The sequence below is a fragment of the Coregonus lavaretus genome (assembly GCF_964263955.1).
Source record: "Coregonus lavaretus genome assembly, chromosome: 22".
In the NCBI taxonomy this organism is placed as follows: Eukaryota; Metazoa; Chordata; class Actinopteri; order Salmoniformes; family Salmonidae; genus Coregonus; species Coregonus lavaretus.
Genome location: NC_140009.1, coordinates 4049782 through 4077521, shown reverse-complemented (window position 1 = coordinate 4077521; position 27740 = coordinate 4049782). Strand labels below are relative to the sequence as shown.

Here is a 27740-nt window from a genome sequence, read left to right as displayed (position 1 = left end):
GAAAATAACAAACGTGAGACGGTGTCACCAAACCAATTGAAGCCATTGTGTTGAAGGTTATAAGCTTGGGAACAGCTACTGCTAGTTGTTCTTTGTAGTGTAAAGAGGCTGGATTAGTGCACACTGGCTAAACAGGAAGTGTTGTTGATATAATAACAGTAAAACTAGTCACGGAGTGTGTAAGAGTACGTGTGTACGTACGTGTGTGTGTGTGTGTGTGTGTGTGTGGTGGGGTTAGTGCTGGGGCACGGGGACAATTCTTATAATAAAAATGGTGGACAAAGAGAGCCGTCTGGACTGTGTTTGACAGTTGATCATTTCAGATGTGGCACAACAGCATCAAGCACTTGAGCCTACAAAAGAGAGACAGAAAAACCCTATTCTATAACTTCCAGAGAAAGAAAAACCCTCCCAGTTTAAACCCTATTCTATAACTTCCAGAGAAAGAAAACAAAAACTAACATTTATTTTCTACCAGCAAAGCAACAGATAAAGCAATAAGACAGAAAGAGTGTACGGCCTAAATATAGTTTCTACATTCACCAGATAGCTAGCTAGCTATACAGCAAAGCATTGCGTCACATTGTAAAAAAAAACAACAAACAAATAGAATGCTCAGCATGGTACCAAACTGAGATCATTGTTGTATTCATAACGTTTTTATTTTCCTTTAAGCTTTCCTTTCTTGTTTTCGAGACTCCACGTTCGCCTTACCTACCGATGAACGCCGACTGGCAGGATTGTTTACAATATATTTATTCATATAGATAAGTCATGTAAAAACATTATGCAAAGCAGTGTAAAATTGTTTTATAATACAAAATGGTTTAACGTAGTTTAAGTTTTTTTTTTTTTACAAGCTGTGGTGATTTGATGTTATGTAACCTCAGTTGTATTTTGCGGTAGTTTATATTTGTACAGTGAGATGAGATATGCACATGCTTTTCGTAGGCGAGGGGGCTGAGGGAGACTTTTAGCCCTTAATACACTAGGCCAGGGTTCTTCAATTCCGGTCCTGGAGGGCCGAAACACTTCTTTTTTTTTCTTTTTTTCTACCTGGTAGTTAATTGCACTCACCTGGTGTCCCAGGTCTGAATTAGCCCCTGATTAGAAGGAGAGGATGAAAAACAGAGGTGTCTCGGCCCTCCAGGACCGGAATTGAAGAACCCTGGCCTAGGCACTTGTGGAGATCTGAAGGGACTAGATAAGAGTAAGCAATATGGTAGTGGCTCCACCTTACCCTGCCATAGGATAGGTGGAATTGGTGCCATATTGCATACATCAATCAAGTCCTTTCAGATCTCCACAAGGGAGAGCTTAGGGTGTAGGGGGCTAGAGGTTGATTTAGGACTGGGCAGTAGCTGACAGAACTCTGTGCCATAAAGTCTGTGCCATAAATGGTACCCTATTTATTATATAGTGCACTACTTTTTGCCGGTCAGGTGGAGGGAGGCAGTAGTGAGTAATGGCGTATGTGTGGGGAGTGGAGGGTGACTTCATTAGGCCAAAGGTCATGGGGTCACTCAGTGATGAGGCGCTTAATGATGATGTCACAGTCCCGGTGACGAGAGAGGGGAATAGCTTCAGAAGGGTGCGTTGTCCTGAACGGGGTTAGTTTCGGTCGGGGACTGGACAGCTTCACCGTTACCTCTGGCTCCAACCACCTTGTACTGAGGAGAAAGGGGGAGGAGAGCGAGAATGGTATGGGATCAACGTGATGGTAAATCTGCAGTGAACAAGTCATTTCATTTAAAAAGGAGCTGTGTGAGAGACAGTGGAGAATAGGATAAGTACATGCAAACTGTTCTGAGATTTGTATAGATTATGCACCTGTTAAAAAGTCGTACACTGCTGCAGCACCGGTAAAAATCGTTAAAATGTGACACTCTTCCGCAGGGTGAATGACACCAAGCGCAACACATCACCCAAGTTTGTTAGCTTCTATCAACAACCCAGAGGTATTGTGGCATATGCCCATGATGGTATATTTGACCCATAGCCCTTATCAGATTCACTTTGCCACACACCTTTTCTTTATTATGTGCTGCAGTGCAGGGATACTTTAAAATCAGCCCAACTGTGAATAGAATAAATGGGAAAACTTAAAGGGAGTCAGTCATTTCATTTTCACACCATTTATTTAAAAAAGGAGTTGTTTGAGACAGTTGAGAATAATCCAATAGTAATAAAAATCCCAATGCAGGAACAGAATAAAGCACTCCTAACCTCTACCTCGTCTGTAGGGTGTTAACAACACAGCAAAGTCTATGCTGCAGTGCACAACGAAGATACAAAATGAAAATGTACAAAACTATAAAAAATATACTTTTCCATTTGACCAGTTGTGAGTTGCCAGGGTTTGATAGTACTCTGCGTCATCTTCCCATTTCAACAACCCCTTTCAGCTCTCACCTTGATGTTTCCAACTTTGTCCTCGAACGACTTGAAGGTTGGAGAGTTTCTATAAAAAATAAAGAAATAAAAAACATTCCACAAATGAGCACATGGGAATATCATTGAATTAGCAACACAACTTTCACAAGTGTTCATTCGTGAGATAAACACCGGACTCAAACAAAGTTTTATCCTCTCCCATAACAGGTTAAGGTGCACTACAAAAGGTAAGCGGTAGCCTCCATTTGATAATACTTCTATCCTCCACTGCCAGACACACTGATCCAGGGTTACCTGTGGGAGATCACAGCTTTATGGATTATAATAATATGCCATTTAGCATATTCTTAGCAGGAGTTGATTTACATTGAAATTACCGGTCATATGATGTGTATCACTAGATTTGTTTGAGTTAGCTCACAAAAATATCCACAGGGAAAAGCGCAAACACAGGATATCAAAAAGTTGTATGCTTAGTATTTTCATTTCGTTAGAGCCAGCACAAAAAACACCCAACGTTTCCACTAGGTGTTTTTCAATGCTGTGCCATCAAATGATGTGAATCATTATATTGTTTGCATTGTTTATGGGGACGCCGACAATCCTCACCAGCAACCTTCAATTTACAAGAAAACAACAATTCAAAAAAAGACATAAAAACATCACCATCACAAACAAGACCACAACAGCTGTTAATCTAAAACCACTAAAATGTCATAATGACTTAAAGCGATACTTAAAAAAAAAAAAAACTAAATAGAATAAGTGTAAGTTAAATTTACCTCATCGCTGGCATACTTATCGAATGGCGAATGGAGTAGTTGCTACTTTGTAAGCGTTTAAAGGGAGGGAGACAAAGAAGTGAGAGCGTTAGGAGCCAAGCAGAGGGGCAGGCCCAGGCCCAGGCCGGGGCCCAGGCCGGGCCCACCACTGGAGCAGCCACACACCAAGCAGGAGAACATGGTTATATCGTGACAGCAGTCGGTCAGGAGGACACCGCCATCTAGTGTTTACTTCAGTCAAACACAATCAAGGTTCACTGTGATTCATCATCAAATAATGAATAATTCAAATACGCAGGGAATTAATTTATATGAACCGAACTCCTCTTAAATAATAATCAAGTAATTCATTAAATCATAACGAGGGGGAACAAAAATGTATCTTATTTTTTTTTTTTATATATATATATATATATATATATATATATATATATATATATATATATATATATATATATATATATATATATATATATATATATATATATATATATATATATATATTTTTTTTAAAGCAAACGGTACCAGAGCATCGGCTCGCAGACCAACAGGCTCCGAGATAGCAGTCTTACGACTAGGGGGTAGAAGTTAATTAGCCATAAGACTGCTAAGTAACTCATTGGTTACCCAGACTATCTGCACTGACTCTATGCACACTCACAAGACTACACACTCAGTGGCCAGTTCGGTACACTCATCTAGTACTGGGTTGGACACACCTGCTTTCGCTTTGTCATTATGGGGTATTGTGTGTAGATTGATGAGGAAATGTTTTATTTAATCCATTTTAGAATAAGGCTGTAATGTAACAAAGGGGTCTGAATACTTTCCGAATGGACTGTACATATCTACCTATAATATATAATATAATATGCCATTTAGCAGACGCTTTTATACAAAGCGACTTACAGTCATAATTGAAATACCCCGTACCCCTGCACATTGATCTGGTACTTCCTGTATATAGCTTCACATTGATCTGGTACTTCCTGTTTTATTCCTTGTGTTACCCTTTTTTAAACTCTACATCGTTGGGAGGGGCTCGTTGGGAAGGTCTCGTTGGGAAGGGCTCGTTGGGAAGGGCTCGTTGGGAAGGGCTCGTTGGGAAGGACTCATTGGGAAGGACTCGTTGGGAAGGACTCGTTGGGAAGGACTCGTTGGGAGGGACTCGTTGGGAGGGGCTCGTTGGGAGGGGCTCGTAGGGAAGGGCTCGTTGGGAAGGGCTCGTTGGGAGGAGCTCGTTGGGAATGGCTCGTTGGGAGGAGCTCGTTGGGAAGGGATCGTTGGGAGGGGCTCGTTGGGAAGGGCACGTTGGGAGGGGCTCGTTGGGAAGGGCACGTTGGGAGGGGCTCGTTGGGAGGGGCTCGTTGGGAAGGGCTCGTTGGGAAGGGCTCGTAGGCATTTCACAGTAAAGTCTACACCCGTTGTAGTCGGCGCATGTGACAAATACATTTGATTTGAGAAAGCAGAGTTGCAGCATAAATACTAAAGCTCTATTAACAGTCAGGGATGATGAACCTCAAGGTAAAGTTATCATAGCGGTTGATAAAGTAGCTAATTGGGGTGTTCCAGCAGTACAGAGTCATCTTACCCGAAGGAGTTAGAGAAAGGCAGCGCTCTGTGGACCGGCCGCAGCAATTCAAAACAAGGAGAAACAAAAACACAGTGAGGCACAAAGCAGCGTCGAGCGGAGCAGAGCTGGGCTATTCGTCAAAAGGGGCCGCTTTCAGAGGATGCTTCCCAAATGGCATGGAACCCTATTTAGTGCACAACCTTTGAACATTGGGTTCAGGTCAAAAGTAGTGGACTATATATTAGGGGAAAGGTTGCCATTTGGGACACAGACAGATATTGACATGATTTAAGGGGTCCAGAAAATATATTTGCAATGCGCAGGTCAGACATTTTATTTATTTATTCTAACCTGGTAGCACTGATGGTTACATGATAGATGGCGTTGCACCTGGTAGCAATGATGGTTACATGATAGATGGCGTTGCACCTGGTAGCAATGATGGTTACATGATAGATGGCATTGCAACGCACACCAGGGTCCCATGTTGTGCAACCCTGCTGTATGAAGCGAACAGACCTATAGTCTGGTCTTACTCAGACTTGGTGAAGGATAGTGCTAGATGAAAATTAAAAGACAATAACAAAATGATCAAACGGGTCAAACAAAACTAAGGCCATTGATATGGAGCGGAGCAAGCAGGAAGGAAAGGGAAGGAATGAAGAAGGTGCATTGCTGCCGGGGTAATGGATCACGAAACAGGAAACAAAGGGAGGCCAATGACACACACGTAGACTTGTAAATGTTAAATGGACAAGCATATTCTCAGATCACGTAGATACTTGAGTTAGTACGCTATTAGGGTTGCTTTTCAAGTGTTGGTGTTGAATGGATAGCTGGATTATTTATAATATGAATGACTAAAATGATGAATTGAACCATATAAAAACCAAGGATGGGCATTTTGGTTAGATTACAATTTATAACATGACTGTAAACAGTATGGTCCACCACAGCTAGTATCTAGCTAGTAACTAGTTAAAGTTGGAGCAACCAAGTTGGATTGACTGCAGGCTGTTGTCAGTCAAGTCTAGGGGGTTAGTGTAAATTCTACGGCGTCTGCTACGGTAGTCTTCTAGGATAGTGTTTTCTACATCAGGGCTGGCAAACACTCTTCCTGGAGAACTACTGGGTAGGCAGGCTTTTGCTCAAACCCTGTAAAAAAAGCAGCTAATCAAGGTCCTGGGTCCTCATTCATAAACGTTGCGTACGCACAGAATATGCCCCAAAACATGCGCGAGCCAGTTTAAGCAAAATGTTGGCATTTACAGTACCAGTCAAAAGTTTGGACACACTTACTCATTCAAGGGGTTTTCTTATTTAAAAAAAAATAACTATTTCTACATTGTAGACATCAATAGTGAAGACATCAAAACTATGAAATAACACATATGGAATCATGTAGTAACCAATAAAGTGTTAAACAAATCAAAATATATTTTATATTTGAGATTCTTCAATGTAGCCACCCTTTGCCTTGATGACAGCTTTGCACACTTGGCATTCTCTCAACCAGCTTCATGAGGTAGTCACCTGGAATGCATTTCAATTAACAGGTGTGCCTTCTTAAAAGTTAATTTGTGGAATTTCTTTCCTTCTTAATGTGTTTCAGCCAAATCAGTTGTGTTGTGACAAGGTAGGGGTGGTATACAGAAGATGGCCCTATTTGGTAAAAGACCAAGTCCATATTATGGCAAGAACAGCTCAAATAAGCAAAGAGAAACGACAGTCCATCATTACTTTAAGACACGAAGGTCAGTCAATCCGGAACATTTCTAGAACTTTGAACGTTACTTCAAGTGCAGTCGCAAAAACTATCAAGCGCTATGATGAAACTGGCTCTCATTAGGACCACCTCAGGAAAGGAAAACCCAGAGTTACCTCTGCTGCAGAGGATAAGTTCATTAGAGTTAACCGCACCTCAGATTGCAGCCCAAATAAATGCTTCACAGAGTTCAAGTAACAGACATCTCAACATCAACTGTTCAGAGGAGACTGCGTGAATCAGGCCTTCATGGTCGAATTTCTGCAAAGAAACCACTACTAAAAAGGACACCAATAAGAAGAAGAGACTTGCTTGGGCCAAGAAACACGAGCAATGGACATTAGACCGGTGGAAATCTGTCCTTTGGTCTGATGAGTCCAAATTTTAGATTTGTTTCCAACCGCCGTGTCTTTGTGAGACGCAGAGTAGGTGAACGGATGATCTCCGAATGTGTATTTCCCACCGTGAAGCATGGAGGTTGTGTGATGGCGTGGGGGTGCTTTGCTGGTGACACGGTCTGGGATTTATTTAGAATTCAAGGCACACTTATCCAGCATTCTTATTCTGCAGCGATACGCCATCCCATCTGGTTTGCGCTTAGTGGGACTATCATTTGTTTTTCAACAGGACAATGACCCAAAACACACCTCCAGGCTGTGTAAAGGGCTATTTGACCAAGAAGGAGAGTGATGGAGTGCTGCATCAGATGACCTGGCCTCCACAATCACCCGACCTCAACCCAATTGAGATGGTGTGGGATGAGTTGGACCGCAGAGTGAAGGAAAAGCAGCCAACAAGTGCTCAACATATGTGGGAACTCCATCAACACTGTTGCAAAAGCATTCCAGGTGACTACCTCATGAAGCTGGTTGAGAGAATACCAAGAGTGTGCAAATCTGTCATCAAAGCAAAGGGTGGCTACTTTGAAGAATCTAAAATATATTTTCATTTGTTTAACACTTTTTGGGTTACTACGTGATTCCATGTGTGTTATTTCATAGTTTTCACTATTATTCTACAATGTCAAAAATATTAAAAATAAAGACAAACCCTTGAATGAGTAGTGTCCAAACTTTTGACTGGTACTGTATAAAAACGGAACTTGACGTGAGCATGTGCTTATCCTCCCGCAAACTTTAGACCATGCATATGCACAGTGTCTAGTGGTTGAAGTATTGCATTCCCAGAAGGCAACAGCAGCCTATAATAGCCTTGTGCAGGAATATGAGAATTATTCATAAAAAAAAATATATAATATATATATATATATAATATATATATATATATATATATATATATAATATATATATATATATATACACACATTTATTTAAGGAAACTAAATATAATAACATGCAATAATTTGATGTTAGTGAGATGAGCGAAAAAAATAAATTGATTATCTTTGCATTCTAAAATAATTAGAAATAGGCATCCATTTCATTTTTTTTTTTTTTATGTCAATTCCTGACATATTTCCTTTAGATTGTGTCTTGTCCTAATAAGTACACAGCAAAAAACGAGACAATTGAGCAGATTGTCACCAAAAAAAAAACGTTGACGCACGCACAGTTTAACGACAGGTCTGATTCATAACAGGAAATATACGTTGTATGGCATACGGCAAGTTTATAAATCAATATTTTCGCACACAGTTTTTTCAGAAATGACACATGCAGATATTTGGTGTCAAATTTACCCAACGGTTATAAATGAGGCCCCAGGTGAGCAGCTGACTAGCTGAATCAGGTGAGCTAGGTAAGTCAGAGCAAAATCTGGCAGGAATAACTCTCACCAGAAAGAGGGTTGTTGTGGCCACACCAAACAAACTTATACAACCTAGTGGGAAAGAGGACTGAGGTGAGACCTCTAGGTTTTTAGAACTTGTCCAACCCTGTTCTACAGAAAGGGCTTGAGGGGGGCCATTTTGGGTCTTGGTCTGTACCTCATGTCTCCCAGTTTCCTGCTGAGGGCAGTTCCCATGGTGGAGAAGGCAGCGGTGGTCTTCTGTCCTGCCACAGACAGGGTCTCCTGAGTCTTCTTATATCTGGCGGGAGAGGACAGATGGAGAGAGATAGTGTGTATATATATATATCATTAAAACATGATTGACAACATATCGAAAACAGGGCTCACTTGGTTTAGAATAGATTACGCCTCCGTCGCAAGCAGAAGGAAGGAAGAGTCTTTGCCACTAAAGGGTTAATAAGTCTAACAGACAGAACAGAAAGAAAAGTCTGCAGAAATACAGAGGAAAACACTCCAGAAACAAGAGAATTTAGCAACAGCTTGTATCCAATACTTGACTAAAGGTCTCAACCAAGACATTTTAATGAAATATCATTTTAAAAATGTAGGCCCATGTGCCGGCCGCGACCGGGAGACCCATGGGGCGGCGCACAATTGGCCCAGCGTCGTCCAGGATAGGGGAGGGAATGGCCGGCAGGGATGTAGCTCAGTTGGTTGAGCATGGCATTTGCAACGCCAGGGTTGTGGGTTCAATTCCCACGGGGGGCCAGTAAAAAAAAAAATATATATATAAAAAAGAATAATGTATGCACTCACTAACTGTAAGTCGCTCTGGATAAGAGCGTCTGCTAAATGATTAAAATGTAAATGTAATGACCTTGAGACTATACGGCTCTATCTGCACAAAGCATAGGTCTGAGATACTGAGCATCAAAGTTCACATCCCAGATCTCAGAACTGTTTTGTAATTAATTGTTCAGTAGGATGAGGTGGACTACCAACCCAGTAGGATGAGGTGGACTACCAACCCAGTAGGATGAGGTGGACTACCAGCCCAGTAGGAGTTCAGTAGGATGAGGTGGACTACCAACCCAGTAGGATGAGGTGGACTACCAACCCAGTAGGATGAGGTGGACTACCAACCCAGTAGGATGAGGTGGACTACCAACCCAGTAGGATGAGGTGGACTACCAACCCAGTAGGATGAGGTGGACTACCAACCCAGTAGGATGAGGTGGACTACCAACCCAGTAGGATGAGGTGGACTACCAACCCAGTAGGATGAGGTGGACTACCAACCCAGTAGGATGAGGTGGACTACCAACCCAGTAGGATGAGGTGGACTACCAACCCAGTAGGAGTTCAGTAGGATGAGGTGGACTACCAACCCAGTAGGATGAGGTGGACTACCAACCCAGTAGGAATTCAGTAGGATGAGGTGTAGTGTTAAAGAGATCAGGTATTGCGCAACACAGCTTAAACCAAAAACTCTGAATTTACAAACTGGGAATTTTTCAGGCTTATTTCAGACGGTATGTTTAAAACAGAAAATGAATAACCCAGACAGAAGAACTTAGACCCATTACTATTACAGCACCAACCAAAAGCAGGAATCTACCCAGACACGTCGCTGTGCTTAAACCCCACACTGAGTCACAATAGAAAGCCACAGAAAGATCAAACTGCAGGCTTCTTAACAAGTTACAACACACACATTCCTGCCCATAGTATGTTATATCCCCATCACACCAATACCCCTCTGAATGGATGGCTGTTAGGCATATACAGGGGTGGCACCACAAAAGGTAGTGGGTTCGATCCCCGGGACCACCCATACACAAAAATGTATGCACGCATGACTGTAAGTCGCTTTGGATAAAAGCGTCTGCTAAATGGCATATTATTATTATTATATTATTTACATCATTTGGCAGACGTTCTCATCCAGAGCGACTTACATAGCCAATTGGAATTTGTGGTCTGTAGATTGTATCATTTCATTGAGGATACCATCAACACCACAGGGGCCTTTTAGGGTTGGAGGACTTGTATTCTGTCCTGTAGTTCATTCACCACCAGCGCTCCAACACTCCACACGAGCAGGTGATCGTCTCTAGCATGGAGTCAATAGTTAAGTCACCCATGATAGAAGCAATCATCTCTTACTAAGCCATCCGTTCAGTACACAGGTCCATATGTCCAAGTCCCATAAGATTGATTTCTATTCAGACTGACCAATACAGTGGTATTGATAACCGTTTGATAACACTGAAAAGACAGTTAGGAAACTATGAAGCTGGTGGACAATCAATGAATGATATCAGCTTGTTACACTTTGTACAGCGGGTCAGACGGTCCCCCAGGACACGTGATGACTACGGCAGGCCCCCCCAGGACACGTGATGACTACGGCAGGCCCCCCCAGGACACGTGATGACTACGGCAGGCCCCCCCAGGACACGTGATGACTACGGCAGGCCCCCCCAGGACACGTGATGACTACGGCAGGCCCCCCCAGGACACGTGATGACTACGGCAGGCCCCCCCAGGACACGTGATGACTACGGCAGGCCCCCCCAGGATCACTGAAACCAGCCTCTCAAATTCAGTCCTCACGTAACCCACAACGATACCCATTTTTGTTGTTGCCCCACACAAGCTCACACGATTTAGGTGAATAAGGTTGGCGTGTGCAAGGCCATCCAAAACACCACCAGCCAAACAGAAGAGAAGCATGAACAGTCAAAAACAACATAAGAAGCCCCTTCTCCCCCCCAAGGACAGTAAGAAGCCCCTTCTCCCCCCCAAGGACAGTAAGAAGCCCCTTCTCCCCCCCAAGGCCAGTAAGAAGCCCCTTCTCCCCCCAAGGACAGTAAGAAGCCCCTTCTCCCCCCCAAGGACAGTAAGAAGCCCCTTCTCCCCCCAAGGACAGTAAGAAGCCCCTTCTCCCTCCAAGGACAGTAAGAAGCCCCTTCTCCCCTCAAGGACAGTAAGAAGCCCCCTCTCCCTCCAAGGACAGTAATAAGCCCCTTCTCCTCCTGCTGAAACAAAATGCAACTCAGGCAAAACAAAAACAAAAATGTAGGCAAAAACAAAAATAAATAGTTAATATAGTAACTCACGCTTCCGATTGGGCAATGTCATCCAAAGTTGCAGACGCTGTAAGAAATCTACGGACAAACAGTGACATCGAAAAAATGAAATGACTAACTGACTTCTTACAGGGGAGGAAAGAGACAGTTAGAGACAAAGTTCACATAAGAAATTGAAACCTTCTACACACACACACACACACTAAAAACAACAGACAATCCCCCCAAAAAACTTAGCACAATACTAACTTGTTTGAATACTGCATTTACTGAACAATAGTATCACTACACTATGACAAAGCATCAGTCTTGGTTTGGAAAGTGGCAGAAGTGCCAAATACCCAACTCTGCCGAATATCTAGGGTTTATTACAGCAGGGCTTCCCAAACTCGGTCCTGGGGCCCCCTAACGTTTTAGTTTTTTCCCTAGCGTTACACAGCTGATTCAAATAACCACGCTTTGACGATTTGAATCAGCTGTGTAGCGCTAGGGCAAAAAACCCAAAACGTGCACCCAGGGGGGGACCCCAGGACCGAGTTTGGGAAACCCTGTGTTAGAAGACCCAACGCAACCCTTCCTCAAGCTTGGACATGGGTGGAAGTCACATCTCTTGCGCTTTTATTGATTAAAACTCCCATAGTAATACTTTTCACAAACATCAAAAAAAGGGTTAATGTGTCAAGCATCAGATAGATACTATTTATTTGATTAGTCTTCATTGAGCACAAACCATACAGTGCCTGAATCAAACCATGTAGATCCTGTCAGTACAGTAACCTGCATGGGAAAAGGAGGACGTGGCTTTAGTTCTGCTGACTAGAATGGAAATGGAATATATGATAAGCATGGCTGTAGCTGCAGTCTGACTAAAAATAAATAAACATTCATTCTGACTATTTTCTGCATCTATAAAAACACTGACACAAATGATTCTGTCTAGTCCCAATTAAAATCTCCCAATGCAACACACAGACATACCAAATAAAATAACTATTCTAGGGCCGGGACCATACCAGTATCGCGATACTCGTTAGTATCGGGGGCAAGGAAACAAAACACAAAGCGGATTTTACTTCTTTAGGAAAAAAAGTCCTAATGTTGGAAACAAACATGTTGTCATCCAGAGTCACATTTATTTATTTTCCAAGGTATAAAAAAAACCCACAATATTTGACATACAGCAGGTTTTAAAAAGGACCAAGGAGTTTGGTCTGCTTCGTGTTTTCATTTTTGCCATGGAACAAAATATTGCGATACTGGGCGCGTCACAGCCCTTACACAGACACTGTCCTTCACGTGGCATTCTTCCACATCCTCCCTCTGGGTGAGTCATGTGACTAATCAAGGAAGACTACAATTTTTGGGCCAGCCCACCATCGTCTCTCTCCGTCTCCGGTTGTTTAAATCGCTCCCTTTCGGTCTCTCACATTCCAATCCTCCCCTCCTCTCCCACACAATCCTGTGGCAGGTCTGGGCTGTGTGCATATGTATGCTGAAAGGACAGTGCAAGAGATAGCTCACAAATAAGCACCCTGCCAAGTCTGTTAATGTAGGCCTTCAGCCACCCAGAAAATTCAAAATTTGCTGTAGCAAAACGGTGGTCGTGGTGTGATAACTTTACTTTGACTACCTTTTCCCACCGTTGAAGTCGGAAGTTGACATACACCTTAGGCAAATAGATTTAAAACGCAGTTTTTCACAATTCCTGACATTTAATCCTAGTAAAAATTCCCTGTCTTAGGTCAGTTAGGATCACCACTTTATTTTAAGAATGTCAAATGTCAGAATAATAGTAGAGAGAATGATTTATTTCAGCTTTTATTTCTTTCATCACATTCCCAGTGGGTCAGAAGTTTACATACACTCAATTAGTATTTGGTAGCATTGCCTTTAAATTGTTTAACTTGGGTCAAACGTTTCGGGTAGCCTTCCACAAGCTTCCCACAATAAGTTGGGGGAATTTTGGCCCATTCCTCCTGAAAGAGCAGGTGTAACTGAGTCAGGTTTGTAGGCAGTGGTGGCTCCTGAAAAAATTCTCAGGGGGGGCAATTTTTCTGATGATTTAGGTGACCTACACACATTTAAAAAAAGATATGTCCAGCAACAACATGAAGACAGGGGCAGCATATAAGTCAATACCAGAAGCATTTATTGACTGATCTCAAAAGTGTTGGCTTACCAGGGTTGGTGGAGCCCTCAGTTTCATCTTTGCCTCGCAAAGCTAACTCAAACACTCCGCAAAACTTCACACACTGGATTAGCCGGCTGAGGATGTGGCGGTTCTTGCTAATGTCGTAGTAAATATATTTGTTATAGTGAATATGGAATATGAAATGTTGAGTAAAATGTTGTGCTAAGATCTATTTAGGTCAGGAGCTGGTTATAAGTTCTGTTCCTATCCAATAACAATGGACAAAAGGGTCCTATCTTGTCAGTTTCAGTTCTCCAGTAAACTTGTGATTATCAACACTAACCTCATCGTTGTGGCGGCAGACAGCTAGCCTGTATCCCTCATCCAGTTGAGTGGGAATGTTCACTCTCCCCAAAGCAGACAATCTCAAACAGCTATCCATGTGGGTCTTTGACAGCTCATGTTTCTTAATCTTTCCTGAAAGATGGTGCATGTCCGTTACACACCAGTCGCTGTCCAAGCGGTGCTGTCTGCCGTGCCGCCTTCAGGGTGAAAGAGTAAGCAGGGGGTAGCAGAAGACTGCATTAGCTACATCGCAGCCTGCTAGCCAGGTTTTTCGTTCGTACCAATTTTTGGAAAATCCTCGGGTGTAGGACTTCCCCCCTTTAGTAGAAACCTGTTGAATTATTAAATTTGGTCTGGGAGGTCCTAATTGTTTCGTTGCCAATTTATCTTCATTTGTTCGCCGACAAAAAGGAACTTCTTTCAAAGACACAATCGAGTTGCACTGAAGCCTAGCCATTTTGATAGTAGTAGTGAATTGATTGACGAGGCTACCCGCTCTTTTCTTAGTTACGTTCATGGTTATGTTACGTATGACGAAAGCGCGTAAGTGCAAGCCCTCAGAAACCCATAGAGATTGTATTGAAAGCTCTGATATTTGAAAAAAAATAGATTTTACATGGGAGTCTATGACAGACTTCTGGGCGATTTTCAACCTGACTGAAATCGCCCCAAAAGGGGGGGGGGCCATTTGAAGCACGACTTTAGCCTGATTGGACATTTAGTGGCACTGTGGCAGATCAGACGTCTAGATTACAACACTGATAACTACTGTTGCCGTGATATAATTGATTAGAAAAAAATTCCCTTCCTTTTCCCGTTTGGCAGTGCGTCGCCCATATCGCCCTATTGAACACACCGCCCCTGTTTGTAGGCCTCCTTGCTCGCACACGCTTTTTCAGTTCTGCCCACAAATGTTCTATAGGATTGAGGTCACGGCTTTGTGATGGCCACTCCAATTCCTTGACTTTGTTGTCCTTAAGCCATTTTGCCACAACTTTGGAAGTATGCTTGGGGTCATTGTCCATTTGGAAGACCCATTTGCGACCAAGCTTTAACTTCCTGACTGATGTCTTGAGATATTGCTTCAATATATCCACATAATTTTCCTTCCTCGTGATGCCATCTATTTTGTGAAGTGCACCAGTCCCTCCTGCAGCAAAGCACCCCCACATGATGCTGCCACCCCCGTGCTTCACGGTTGGGATGGTGTTCTTCGGCTTGCAAGTCCGCCCCTTTTTCCTCCAAACATAACGATGGTCATTACGGCCAAACAGTTCTATTTTTGTTTCATCAGACCAGAGGACATTTCCAAAAAAAAGTACAATCTTCGTCCCCATGTGCAGTTGCAAACCGTAGTCTGGCTTTTTTATGGCGGTTTTGGAGCAGTGGCTTCTTCCTTGCTGAGCGGCCTTTCAGGTTATGTTGATATAGGATTTGTTTTACTGTGGATATAGATACTTTTGTACCCGTTTCCTCCAGCATCTTCACAAGGTCCTTTGCTGTTGTTCTGGGATTGATTTGCACTTTTCGCACCAAAGTACGTTCATCTCTAGGAGACAGAACAAGTCTCCTTCCTGAGCGGTATGACGGCTGCGTGGTCCCATGGTGTTTATACTTGCGTACTATTGTTTGTACAGATGAACGTGGTACCTTCAGGCGTTTGGAAATTGCTCCCAAGGATGAACCAGACTTGTGGAGGTCTACAATTTTTTTCTTGGCTGATTTCTTTTGATTTTCCCATGATGTCAAGCAAAGAGGTACTGAGTTTGAAGATAGGCCTTGAAATATATCCACAGGTACACCTCCAATTGACTCAAATGATGTCAATTAGCCTATCAGAAGCTTCTAAAGCCATGACGTCATTTTCTGGAATATTCAAAGCTGTTTAAAGGCACAGTCAATTTAGTGTATGAAAACTTCTGACCCACTGGAATTGTGATACAGTGAATTATAAGTGAAATAATCTGTCTGTAAACAATTGTTGGAAAAATTACTTGTGTCATGCACAAAACTATAGTTTGTTAACAAGAAATTTGTGGAGTGGTTGAAAAAAACGAGTTTTAATGACTCCAACCTAAGCGTATGTAAACTTCTGACTTCAACTGTATGATGTGGGTCATAAATAATGAAAGAGGGGAAAACATTAGTCCATGTATTTCTCTGTTTCCCTAGTTTTAACCAACCAACCACCAAACCAACAGAAGTTAAGCGTTAAGTAGCTGAATTTAAAAAAAGTGACGGGGCATCAGTGTTAGCTTTCTGCCGTGTTGGAGAAGTCAAAGCCCTTTGGATGAGTTATTTGCTGCCACCATCTTGATTTCTTTGCGCCCTTTTCTCCTCTCCACGTCTTCTCCGAGCAGAGCAGGCAGGCCCGTTGCCCTGGCGACTCCAGAGTGTACACGTTGCTGCTTCAGAGCCAGTACTGTTCTTCCTTCTGACAAACATGCGTCAAAACGTTCTCTCGTTCACATCCGCTTGTAAAATGTCCACTCACCAAAAATGACATTCACTCGCTCCTACACACACACACACACACACACACACCTTCATGAGCTGGATTGCCTGTTTTGGAAATTCGTTTATTTTCGTTAGCATATTTAGCTAGCAGCCTTCATGGAAATGTGCTATTACTCGTGTTAATTTTGTTAGCATTCTGGTAATTGACGCTTAAAATTGGCTTTTTGAGTGGTTTTTGGCACCCTCTTGTGTACTAAAGCCAGTAATACCGGGATGAGAGTAGGACAATATGACAGTCTGGATACCGCCCAACCCTAGTTAAAACCATTAGGACGTATTGGTTGTTGGTTCACAGGAAGTGGGAATGAGGATGTCACCTTATCACTGAGGAGCCTCGGGACAAGGCCCTTGCTTTAACAGGACATTACAGTACAGGGATGGGTGGCTAACTGGAAATGACTCACTCTTACACGAAGTAATCAAAAAAAGGGAAAGAGATGGGCCTAAAAGCTCCCTCCTCGAGTGGAGTACCACACACCATTTCCCAGCCTCGTGTAGCATGCTTTTAGAGTTTCCCCAAGCAGGATAGGCAGCAACTCTTTGGGAAAACCAACAGTGGCGCGTTAAAGCGAGGCAGAACTTTGTGGAACGTTCAAATAGAAATATATTACGTAGAACAAACAAGCTTCTGACACGTAGAATATTACAACTTCGTTACAACGACACCAGGATAACTGGGAGACCCAGCATCTCTTGGTTACAACGACACCAGGATAACTGGGAGACCCAGCATTACAACGACACCAGGATAACTGGGAGACCCAGCATCTTCTGCCAAGGTAAAGCCAGACTGTATTATTATATAACAGATGGTCTCATGGGAATGCACGTTTTCACACGCAGCAGGCAGAGGAAACCACAAAGGACAAGTGTTATAGAATCAAGACCACAATGATACAGTAGCCAGGTTACACTGCAGACACTAGTTGCCCACGGCAGGTGTTCTGAGAGAGAGAGACAGACAGACAGAGAGACAGAGACAGAGAGACAGAGAGAGACAGAGAGAGAGACAGAGAGAGAGACAGAGAGAGAGACAGAGAGAGAGACAGAGACAGAGAGACAGAGAGAGGGACAGAGAGAGGGACAGAGAGAGGGACAGAGAGAGAGAGAGAGAGAGAGACAGAGAGAGACAGAGAGAGAGACAGAGAGAGAGACAGACAGACAGACAGAGAGACAGAGACAGAGAGAGAGAGAGACAGAGAGAGACAGAGAGAGAGACAGAGAGACAGAGAGAGACAGAGAGAGACAGAGAGAGAGACAGAGAGAGAGACAGACAGACAGAGAGACAGAGACAGAGAGAGAGAGAGAGAGAGAGAGAGACAGAGAGAGCACTAGTTGCCCACGGCAGGAGACAAACAGGAGACTCACAACTGAGTTTCTCAGTGGTTTGGACAAAGCTAGAAACAGAGACTGGGTCAGAGATGTCGAGCTCAGCACTGTGCCAGGCTGGCTGTCTGATTCACGCTACAGGGCCAAACCGTACTGTCCCGACTCGGTTATAAAAGTCGGCCTTATTTACTTTGAAGAACTACTAAAATAGTGATTTAGTCAGACAGCACAGGCAGCAGCTCTGTAGAGATGAGATGATGACTTGGAATGAAATAATATAGTCATCAAATAAAACAAATGTAATATACACAACTGAAATATTTATTGATGGTTAATAAGTGATCAGCATTAAATGATGTCAGTCACTACCATCATGGGACTTTTATTCTGTGTTGTTACAACATTCAACCCACATAAATAATCAAAAACCGAAAACCGTGATTTAAAAAGAAATAATCAAACTGACCTCAAAAAGCACTAATTGCTCAGCACTACCTTTCCAGAACGTTCCAGAAATGTAACCAGGCCCTACAGTAGGAGTCAGGCATACAGTATGCAAGAGGCTTAGGTTTTGTAGAGCCATGATATCTGGTGAGAGTGGTCCTCTGTTGCTCAATTGGTAGAGCATGGCGCTAGCAACGCTAAGGTTGTGGGTTCAGTTCCACATACACAAAAAAAATGTATGCACTCACTGTACTGTAAGTCTCTTTGGATAAAAGCGTCAGCTAAATGAAATATATATGAGGAGGGGACAAGAACGTTCCATTAACTAGACTCCGTCAGAAACCTGAATCCATTAACTAGGCTCCCTCAGAAACCTGAGTCACTGATGACGACTGATACACTTTCACTACCAACATCTAAAAAAAAAAAAGTATTTCCCTCCCTCACATTTTGACTTGGTAACATAAGTGTCACTGTAAGGCTTTGAACTGTTTGACAGGATTTAACGAAGCCTCGATTTAAAAATGGCTTCTTCATCTTCACTCAATCTAAGACGCTAGGAGTTTAATCATACTACTTATATAAAACACAATGGGCCGTTTTGAACGTTGAATTACAGTGTTAAAGCATGAGTCGTCAAAAAACGCAATAGGAATACTTGAGCCAGAAGTTGAAGTAGAGCGACATGATTCTATAGCCCCACCGATCACATCCGCCTCGACGTTCACCTCAGTGTACTAATAGCGGAGGACCAGCACTCACAGGGCCACTCCGTCTACACTAACAGCCTTGAGTCCGTCTGACCAGGCCAGAATACGATAGAAAGGGAACAGCAGAGAGCTTCTAGAATAATCTATTAACGGACGTTACTGCAAGTGATCACCTGATGTTTATCGTTACAACCTAAAGATAAGATTAGACTAACTCTATTGTCCCCGAAGGGAAGTATGTATTAAAACCATTTAAAGTGAGTGATATTTGCTTGTTCACCTGGTTTAAAAAAAAAAAAGAGACTACATTTTTGAAGGATCATCTACTTACGCGTTGGAAGTCTGGACGTCCTGCCATCCCTTGGTGAGGTTCTGTTTGAGCTCGTTGAGGTGGCTCAGGCCCAGCTTCCTCTTCAGATCGGCAGAATGTTTCTCTTTGGCCAGGAGCACCTGTCTCAGGGTGTTGATCTCCTCTTCCACCTGAGGAGGAGTCATGCGAGGTATAGCGACATTACAGGATGCTGTCAGCGCTCTCTGTCATGTATATACACTGTAGCTACTGAAGAGAGATATTCTTCAACCCTGATCTCCTCCTCCACCTGACAGCAACACAGGAGCGTGGTCAACCACTGGCTGGGCCAATCATAGCTATGAACATCCCCATTGTCTGAAACAAAAAGTTCCCCCTCAATGTTTGTGGAACAGATTATTTTTAGTAATCCAAAACAGGGCTGTGATTACATTAGCGCACAGGGACAACAGACAGACAGGACACGAGGCCTGTATTGGTGAGTTCAGGCCAACAGACAGACAGGCCAGACAACAGACAGGAGGACATAGAGACGACAGGAGGACAGACAGGCCAACAGACAGGGAGGACAGACAGGCCAGGACCATCCCTTTTCTAGCTCAGAGCAGAGCTCCTCTGTGAGCCCTGGGGGCAGCGTGTTGACGGATCCTACCCCCATGGCTACCTCTAACTGGGGGCAGTGTGTTGACGGATCCTACCCCCCATGGCTACCTCTAACTGGGGGCAGCGTGTTGACGGATCCTACCCCCCATGGCTACCTCTAACCTTAACAGGGCCTACCTTGACTAGCTCAGAGCAGAGCTCCTCTGTGAGCCCTGGGGGCAGCGTGTTGACGGATCCTACCCCCATGGCTACCTCTAACTGGGGGCAGTGTGTTGACGGATCCTACCCCCCATGGCTACCTCTAACCTTAACAGGGCCTACCTTGACTAGCTCAGAGCAGAGCTCCTCTGTGAGCAGCGTGTTGACGGATCCTACCCCCATGGCTACCTCTAACTGGGGGCAGTGTGTTGACGGATCCTACCCCCCATGGCTACCTCTAACCTTAACAGGGCCTACCTTGACTAGTTCAGAGCGGAGCTCCTCTGCCTCCTCCTCTGTGAGCCCTGGGGGCAGCGTGTTGACGGATCCTACCCCCATGGCTCCGCCCTCCACGGGGACGTCAGTCACGGGGTCTGCTCCTCCTTCAGGGCCCAGGCCCTTGTTGGGGGAGTTCAGGTTGATGTCTGGGTCAAGAGAGAGAGTGGGGGCGGGGGGGCATGCTGAGATGAGAGAGTAGAAGGCCTTGAATTGATTGAAGTGTTAGTGTCATCACCAGTAATAATAATAATGATAATAATAGTAATAATAATGACTATTGGTATAGCGCTTTTCAATACAAGTAACAAAGTGCTTCACATCATAAAAGTGCTAACAAAAACAGGAGAAATAAAATAAGATAGCTCATTAAAATCATAGATTAAAATCATCTCTGTGGGGCGGCAGGTGGCTTAGTTGTTAAGAGCGTAGTGCCAGTAACCGAAAGGTCGCTGGTTCTAATCCCCGAGCCGACTAGGTGAAAAATCTGCCGATGTGCCCTTGAGCAAGGCACGTAACCCTAATTGCTCCTGTAAGTCGCTCTGGATAAGAGCGTCTGCTAAAAAAATTAAATAAAATAAAAACATATTTTAAAAAATTCTTTATAAAAAGTGGTTTCAGCAGGGATATAAAAGAGGCACTGAATCTACGAGCCTGATCTCCTCTAGCAGACCACTCCAAAGTCTAGGGGCCCTAATGCCCGGTCTCCTTTCATTGTCAACCTAGACTTTGGAGTGGTCAACAGTGCCCTGCCGGAGGATCTCAGGCTGAGTCCTGGCTCGTGGGGAGGTAAAAAGAGCAGAGACATAGGACGGGGCTAAACCAAACCAGGCCTTAAACGTGATTAATAACATTTTAAAATCTATTCTAAAAAGTGACTGGTAGCCAGTGTAGAGAAGCTAAAATAGGTGTGATATGGTTCCATTTCCTGGTGCCTGGTAAAAGCAGAGCGTTTGGAACTAACTGTAGACTAAGTGATTTCTGACTGAGACGGGTATACAGAGTGACTGAGACGGGTATACAGAGTGACTGAGACGGGTATACAGAGTGACAGTAATCTGAGGAGATAAAAGCATGTATACGTTTTATCCAAATCAGTGACTGAAATAAAAGTATTGACTTTAGCGTTATTTCTTAAGATGATAAAACATGCATCTCGTGGTTTAGGTTAGGGTCAAAGAAGACACCAAGGTTCCTGGCTGAAGGCTTTACATTTGTGGACAAATGACAAAGGTTATTTACAATCTGAGTTTTAGCAAGGTGTGGGGCCAAATACACCAACCTCAGATTTGTTATCATTGAGCTGGAAAAAATGTTGATGTCAGCAAGACGCTTGTGAAGGGTAGCTACGCTAGCTTGGTCACTGGGTCTGATGAGTAAATAGTGCTGGGAGTCATAGCAGCGAAACTGAACGTTATGATTGCGGATGATGTCACCAAGGGGAAGCATATACTGGGGGGGGAAAAAAAGGATTGGTCCCAGATTTGACCCGAGGGACACCATAGTGAATAGGCGCTGGGGACGATTCGGAACCACCCATGCTCACTGAGAAAAGTCTGCCACAAAGATATGACCTGAACTAGTTGAGGGCAATGCCGGAGACCCCCAACCACCTCGCCAGACGGGCAACAAGGATGTTATGATCAATAGTAGCAAAGACGGCAACAAGATCCAAAATAAATCAAATCGAGCATTCACCAGCAGCCAAAAGGCCATTACTTACTTTCAATAAAGTCGTTTCCGTGCTGTGAAGAGAGCAGAAGCCCGACTGGAATTTTTCAAATAAGTTGTTCATACTCAAATTAGCCACTAATTGCTTGAAAACAACTTTTTCCAAAATCGTGGGGGGAAAAAAAGGAAGCTTAGAGAAAGGTCTAATTATTTAGTGAGGAGTGGTTTAGATTGGGCTTTTTAAATGAGAGGTTGGACCAGAGCCAGAGTTCAGGGAACTATTTACAATAGACAGACTGTTGGGGCCAACAGTAAACAACCTCTGCTAGTAGTCTAGTAGGGACCACGTCCATCGTCCAAGGGGCAGGAGGTCGTCTTCATGTGAGCAACCGTATCAAGGAGGGACTCAAAGGATATTTGCTCAAAAAAGGAAGCAGCAAACTGTCTCAAAGTAGTTGCCTCAAGTGCCTCCTGAACAGAAATAATGGTATGGGGCCAGCTACTGTCAATCCGGGATCTAATATTTCCTATATTTCCTGTAAAGAATCGTAAAAAAATAAAAATAAACAGTTTGCAGAGATCAGGGGACGCGAGCGAGTCATTGTAATTTACGTTCAGCCTTTCTAAGTTAACTTTTTAAAGCGCAAGTCTTTTTAAAATCCGTTTATTATTGGTATTCTAAAGTAGCCTAGACATTTTTAAATATTTTTTGTCATTTAGCAGACGCTCTTATCCAGAGCGATTTACAGTTAGTGAGTGCATACATTTTCTGATACTGGCCCCCCGTGGGAATCGAACCCACAACCCTGGCGTTGCAAGCGCCATGCTCTACCAACTGAGCTACAGGAGGCCTGTGTCATCGAAACTGTTCACCAAGTCATCAGTGTGAAGAAAAAGTACAGGCTCAATGGTAGGGGATGGAAAAGCAGTTGTGGAGTTCATTTCTCGAGAGCGAGTGGGGACAGACATTTTTAGGAGGAGGAGAAAGCATTACAAAAAAAATAAAAATAAATGGTCAGACACATGTACAGTTGAAGTCGGAAGTTTACATACACTTAGGTTGGAGTCATTAAAATTTGTTTTTCAACCACTCCACAAATTTCTTGTTAACAAACTACAGTTTTGGCAAGTCGGTTAGGACATCTACTTTGTGCATGACAAGTGATTTTCCAACAACTGTTTACAGACACTTATAATTCACTGTATCACAACTCCAGTGGGTCAGAAGTTTACATACACTAAGTTGACCGTGCATTTAAACAGCTTGGAAAATTCCAGAAAATGATGTCATGGCTTTAGAAGCTTCTGATAGGCTAATTGACATAATTTGAGTCAATTGGCGGTGCACCTGTGGATGTATTTCAAGGCCTACCTTCAAACTCAGTGCCTCTTTGCTTGGCATCATGGGAAAATGAAAAGAAATCAGGCAAGACCTCAGAAAAAAATGGTGGACCTCCACAAGTCTGGTTCATCCTTGGGAGCAATTTCCATACGCCTGAAGGTACCACATTCATATGTACAAACAATAGTACGCAAGTATAAACACCATGGGACCACGCAGCCGTCATACCGCTCAGGAAGGAGACGCGTTCTGTCTCCTAGAGATGAACGTACTTTGATGCAAAAAGTCCAAATCAATCCCAGAACAGCAGCAAAGGACCTTGTGAAGATGCTGGAGGAAACAGGTACAAAAGTATCTATATCCACAGTAAAACAAGTCCTATATCGACATAACCTGAAAGGCCGCTCAGCAAGGAAGAAGCCACTGCTCCAAAACCGCCATAAAAAAGCCAGACTACGGTTTGCAACTGCACATGGGGACAAAGATCGTACTTTTTGGAGAAATGTCCTCTGGTCTGATGAAACACTTTTCTAAACCATCAAATATGCTACAACCAGCACTGCAGCTGCAATGAATGAGTATACACTACCGGTCAAAAGACCTTCATGTCTTAAAATAATGACGGACTGTCGTTTCTCTTTGCTTATATGAGCTGTTCTTGCCATAATTTGGACTTGGTCTTTTACCAAATAGGGCTATCTTCTGTATACCCCCCCTACCTTGTCACAACACAAGTGATTTGGCTCAAACGCATTAAGAAGGAAATCAATTCCACAAATTCACTTTTAACAAGGCACAACTGTTAATTGAAATGCATTCCAGGTGACTACCTCATGAAGCTGGTTGAGAGAATGCCAAGTGTGCAAAGCTGTCATCAAGGCAAAGTGTGGCTACTTTGAAGAATCTCAAATATAAACTATATTTTGATTTGTTTAACACTTTATTGGTTACTACATGATTCCATACGTGTTATTTCATAGTTATGATGTCTTCACTATTATTCTACAATGTAGAAAATAGTAAAAAATAAAGAAAAACCCTTGAATGAGTAGGCGTTCTAAAACTTTTGGCCGGTAGTGTATATAGCAAAGTGTTTTCGATAAGCTTGCATTATTATTATTAGCGGTGTGTCTCGGATTAACAACATGAATTGGTGCATCAGGCAGAAATAATGCAGTGCGACTTGAGTTGCCATCAGCTGGAAGACATTGTCCCCTTTTCTCAGTGGAGGGAGGGAGGGAGGGAGGGAGGGAGGGAGGGAGGGAGAGCGGAGGGACGGTGAGGCAGCCTCACCCCTGCTCCCGCCCTCCCCTCAGCCTGACCATCAGATGCAGGCCATCAGTCCAGTGAAATTTTAAAAAAGCAAATTTTGATAACTCAGCTATGCCTCACAAGTAATACAACAAATTATCTATTACCTGTGTGATCACATAACTAACATGTTGAAATATAATTTCTAAATGGTCTGAGAAGAACAACATTGGCAGGACAATTCAAGCATAGCCAATATGCAGTGATAATGTATTGGACCTATAGCCTACTGCACAAACCTCATTGCTACAGAACTGTTTTTAATTGGTTAATGTCAGTGGAGGTTCCTCAGAGGAGCAAGATTCTCCTCAGTGAATTTCATAAAAATAGAAAGAAATTTAAAAAAGTTATCCTTATTAGAGAAAACTATACTAAATATATTCACGTTACCAAATAATTGACTAAAACACACTTTTGCAATGAAAGTCTACAGTAGCCTCAACAGCACTCAAAGAATCAGAGAATAAATCTAGTACTGAAAGCATAAGCTACATTTGACTCAAAGAGAGAGAAAGAAAATAGTTGAACAGTTTCAAATAAATTAATTTCTTCCAAAATTAAGGATAGAGAGCGAGACGGAGATGGCTATATTTGGTTGCATTTTTTTTCTTACTTTCACTAAGCTAGCGAATGCAGCTAGCTAGTTTAGCCTACTCAAAACACCCAGCTCAAACAGAAAGGGACGCTATGTTAGCTAGCTGGCTATGGCTATCCAACACTGGAACTCTTCCAAGTCAAGGTAAGCTTTTGGTTTTATTAGTTTATTGCCACAGGGCCCGCCGGTGTAACTGCTAAACTGCTTGCTAACTGTACCGCATGATTGTAGCGGTTTTACTAACACGTTAGTTCTATTAGCCATGTTGACTATGACGTGACAACGATGTAGCGGTCAAGATATGAAGGTTTGTCTTGAAAAGGTTATCTCGCCTGGTCACAGACAGCTGATGTGTCGTGCACTGAAGTCCACAAGCGAAGGGAAAAGGTGAGAGGAGGAGGAGAGCGCAAAGATAGTTTGCGAGAAGGAATTATATATACACACAACGAACAAAGTGATCGTACTGTTTTTATGTGGCTGCTATGAAAGTGAACTGTGTTTGCTCTGTGATCAGGGGTCTATTTATTCCGCCGATTCTGTTGAAAAACATTTCTTAAAAACGGAAGCAAACGGAACGGGGATAAACATACCTGAATTTGTCCAATAGAACCTTACATTTGCAACTGTTGGCAAGAGTGTGCAAGGCGGTATTGAATGTGTCACCTTGGTTACTCAAAATTCTCTCGACCTGTGCACCTAAGTTGTAAACTTTAATTCATAGGCTAGGTAAAAGGAACCTCATTACATTTACATTTTAGTCATTTAGCAGGAGACGCTCTTATCCAGAGCGACTTACAGGAGCAATTAGGGTTAAGTGCCTTGCTCAAGGGCACATCGACAGATTTTTCACCTAGTCGGCTCGGGGATTAGAACTAGCGACCTTTCGGTTACTTGGCACAACACACTTAACCACTAAGCTACCTGCCACCCCTCATGATGGGTACAGGGAAATGTTGAGTATCATGTAGTAGCCTAAACCTATCGATGTTACATTGAGCTGGGTGAATGGAATATGCGTGACAGTCATCCAATTTGCTATAATAGAAATAAGGCCATGCTCATACAATTTGTTAACATCCTCCCTCATCTTAAACGGCACAGACTGCCACTGGTCTGCGCATGTCTCTGGAGATGCTGAGTGTGTATTAAAATGGGCAAGGCGCTACATTGGGTCAATCTGTCTTCTGCATAGGACGTGCAGCATTTACAGTGATACGGCCTCTGCAGAAGTCAGGGCATTAATACTTCTTGCCCAGAGCTGTTGTGAAGGAAGTGAGTTTGTGTTTATACAAGACCTCCTGCCCCTCACCTACCTTCAACCAATCATGGGATACAGAGCTCAATATGGCCTCTGCAAAGCCTCCGCCATTGCGTCACTCCGTCCATACGTCACCTAGGACTACATTTTTCGGATCAAGCATAAATTGCCTTTTAATCCTGCTGTAGGACTCATTGCAGCCAGCACTAGCAGGTCAAAGGTACGACTAAAATGAACGAGTCACTCAGAAAAACGAATCATGACTCGAGTCAGTAAAAAATAGTCGTTCAATCAGAACGAATCGTTCGCGGACTGCACATCACTAGTAGATGTGTCACTGTCAACTAAAACCATATGAGCTGGCAGTGGCAAGCTAACAAGCTAGCTGGGTGCGTTCTTGGCTGGTCCCTGCAATCCTGGATCATTGGGACGTCCCAACTGGTGTTAACGTTACTCCATTGAAGTTTACAACTCTAATGGTTAAAATGTCAAACTCATTCCACGGAGGGCCGAGTGTCTGTGGGCTTTCGCACATCCTTTGTACTTGATTGATTAATTAAAAAGGTCACTCATTAAAATAACTTCCCCTCACCTGGTTGTCTAGGTCTTAATTGAAAGGAAAAAACAAAGACGTGCAGACACTAGGCCCTGAGTTTGACACCCCTCGGGAATGAGTTATTGTGGGGACGTCCCAAGGATCCCGGGTAACACACACCGTTCTTGGCTAGCTAACGTAACAAGTATGCTATTTAGCTCACGCAGGCTAACTAGCAAAGTAGCCTTTGTTTACAAAAATATGAGCTATTAAAAACGCAAATACCGTCTATTTTTAGTAAGATCATAAAAACGAATTAATATCTACGGCGTGAACCAAGTTAATTGAGAGGTTAACAAAGGAATGTCATCATAGTAACTCGATCTCTGCCCTGCGCTCCACGGCCCTTGCGCATCTGACATTTCCACAACCGCTGTTACTGCGTCGGGCCCACATTGAATTCATAGCTATAGTGTGCACAATCACAAACAATAAATGTGTAATACATTTCTTCAAAAATCAACCAACGTCAGCCCAAACACGTCTCATATCCAACAACAATCATATCAATAATTTACGTTACCTTGACCAACGTCCATGGCGTCGAATGAGCGGAGTGTTTGGCCGCTTTACGCAAAAGCTCAATCAGTCGAAACCTTTGAGACTCTCCGGTTGTGTGACAGGATTCCACAATAACAAACTGGTCGAGGGAGATGTACACCAACAGGGGTGTATTCATTACGTCTTGCACCGGAAACCGTTTACAGTTTAAGAGCCAAACGGGAGCAAACGAAACGGGGTGGGACCTAC

At 43.2% G+C, this 27740-nt stretch overlaps 1 protein-coding gene across 8 annotated transcripts; it reads right to left on the bottom strand.

Annotated features, from left to right (window-relative positions):
• Window positions 1–657: 657 nt before the first annotated feature.
• Window positions 658–27740, bottom strand: LOC311149323 (tumor protein D54-like). 8 transcript variants are annotated; one of them, XR_014615016.1, is made up of 9 exons: window positions 27514–27740; window positions 20201–20403; window positions 19163–19311; window positions 11386–11433; window positions 8460–8561; window positions 2413–2461; window positions 2028–2077; window positions 1334–1670; window positions 658–1015 (listed from the first exon to the last, which is right to left on the bottom strand). XR_014615016.1 is itself a non-coding variant. In XM_084186472.1 (8 exons), exons 1-7 carry the CDS (start codon window positions 27527–27529, stop codon window positions 2069–2071), a joined length of 576 nt encoding a protein of 191 aa, XP_084042598.1. In that variant the 5' UTR covers window positions 27530–27740; the 3' UTR covers window positions 658–1670; window positions 2028–2068. The 8 variants fall into 8 exon arrangements, 5 of the variants coding, with proteins under 5 accessions (XP_084042598.1, XP_084042599.1, XP_084042595.1 ...); XR_014615017.1 differs by having other exon boundaries at window positions 20201–20367; window positions 27514–27732; XR_014615018.1 differs by lacking the exon at window positions 2028–2077 and having other exon boundaries at window positions 27514–27731.

What these genes read in the sequence shown, in the direction of transcription:
- LOC311149323 (XM_084186469.1), bottom strand. An exon ending in TCCGCTCTGAACTAGTCAAG is followed by an intron (nt 19,312 to 20,200) that starts GTAGGCCCTGTT and finishes ACTCCTCCTCAG; the next exon opens with GTGGAAGAGGAGATCAACAC. An exon ending in AGGAAACTGGGAGACATGAG is followed by an intron (nt 2,462 to 8,459) that starts GTACAGACCAAG and finishes TATTTTTTATAG; the next exon opens with AAACTCTCCAACCTTCAAGT.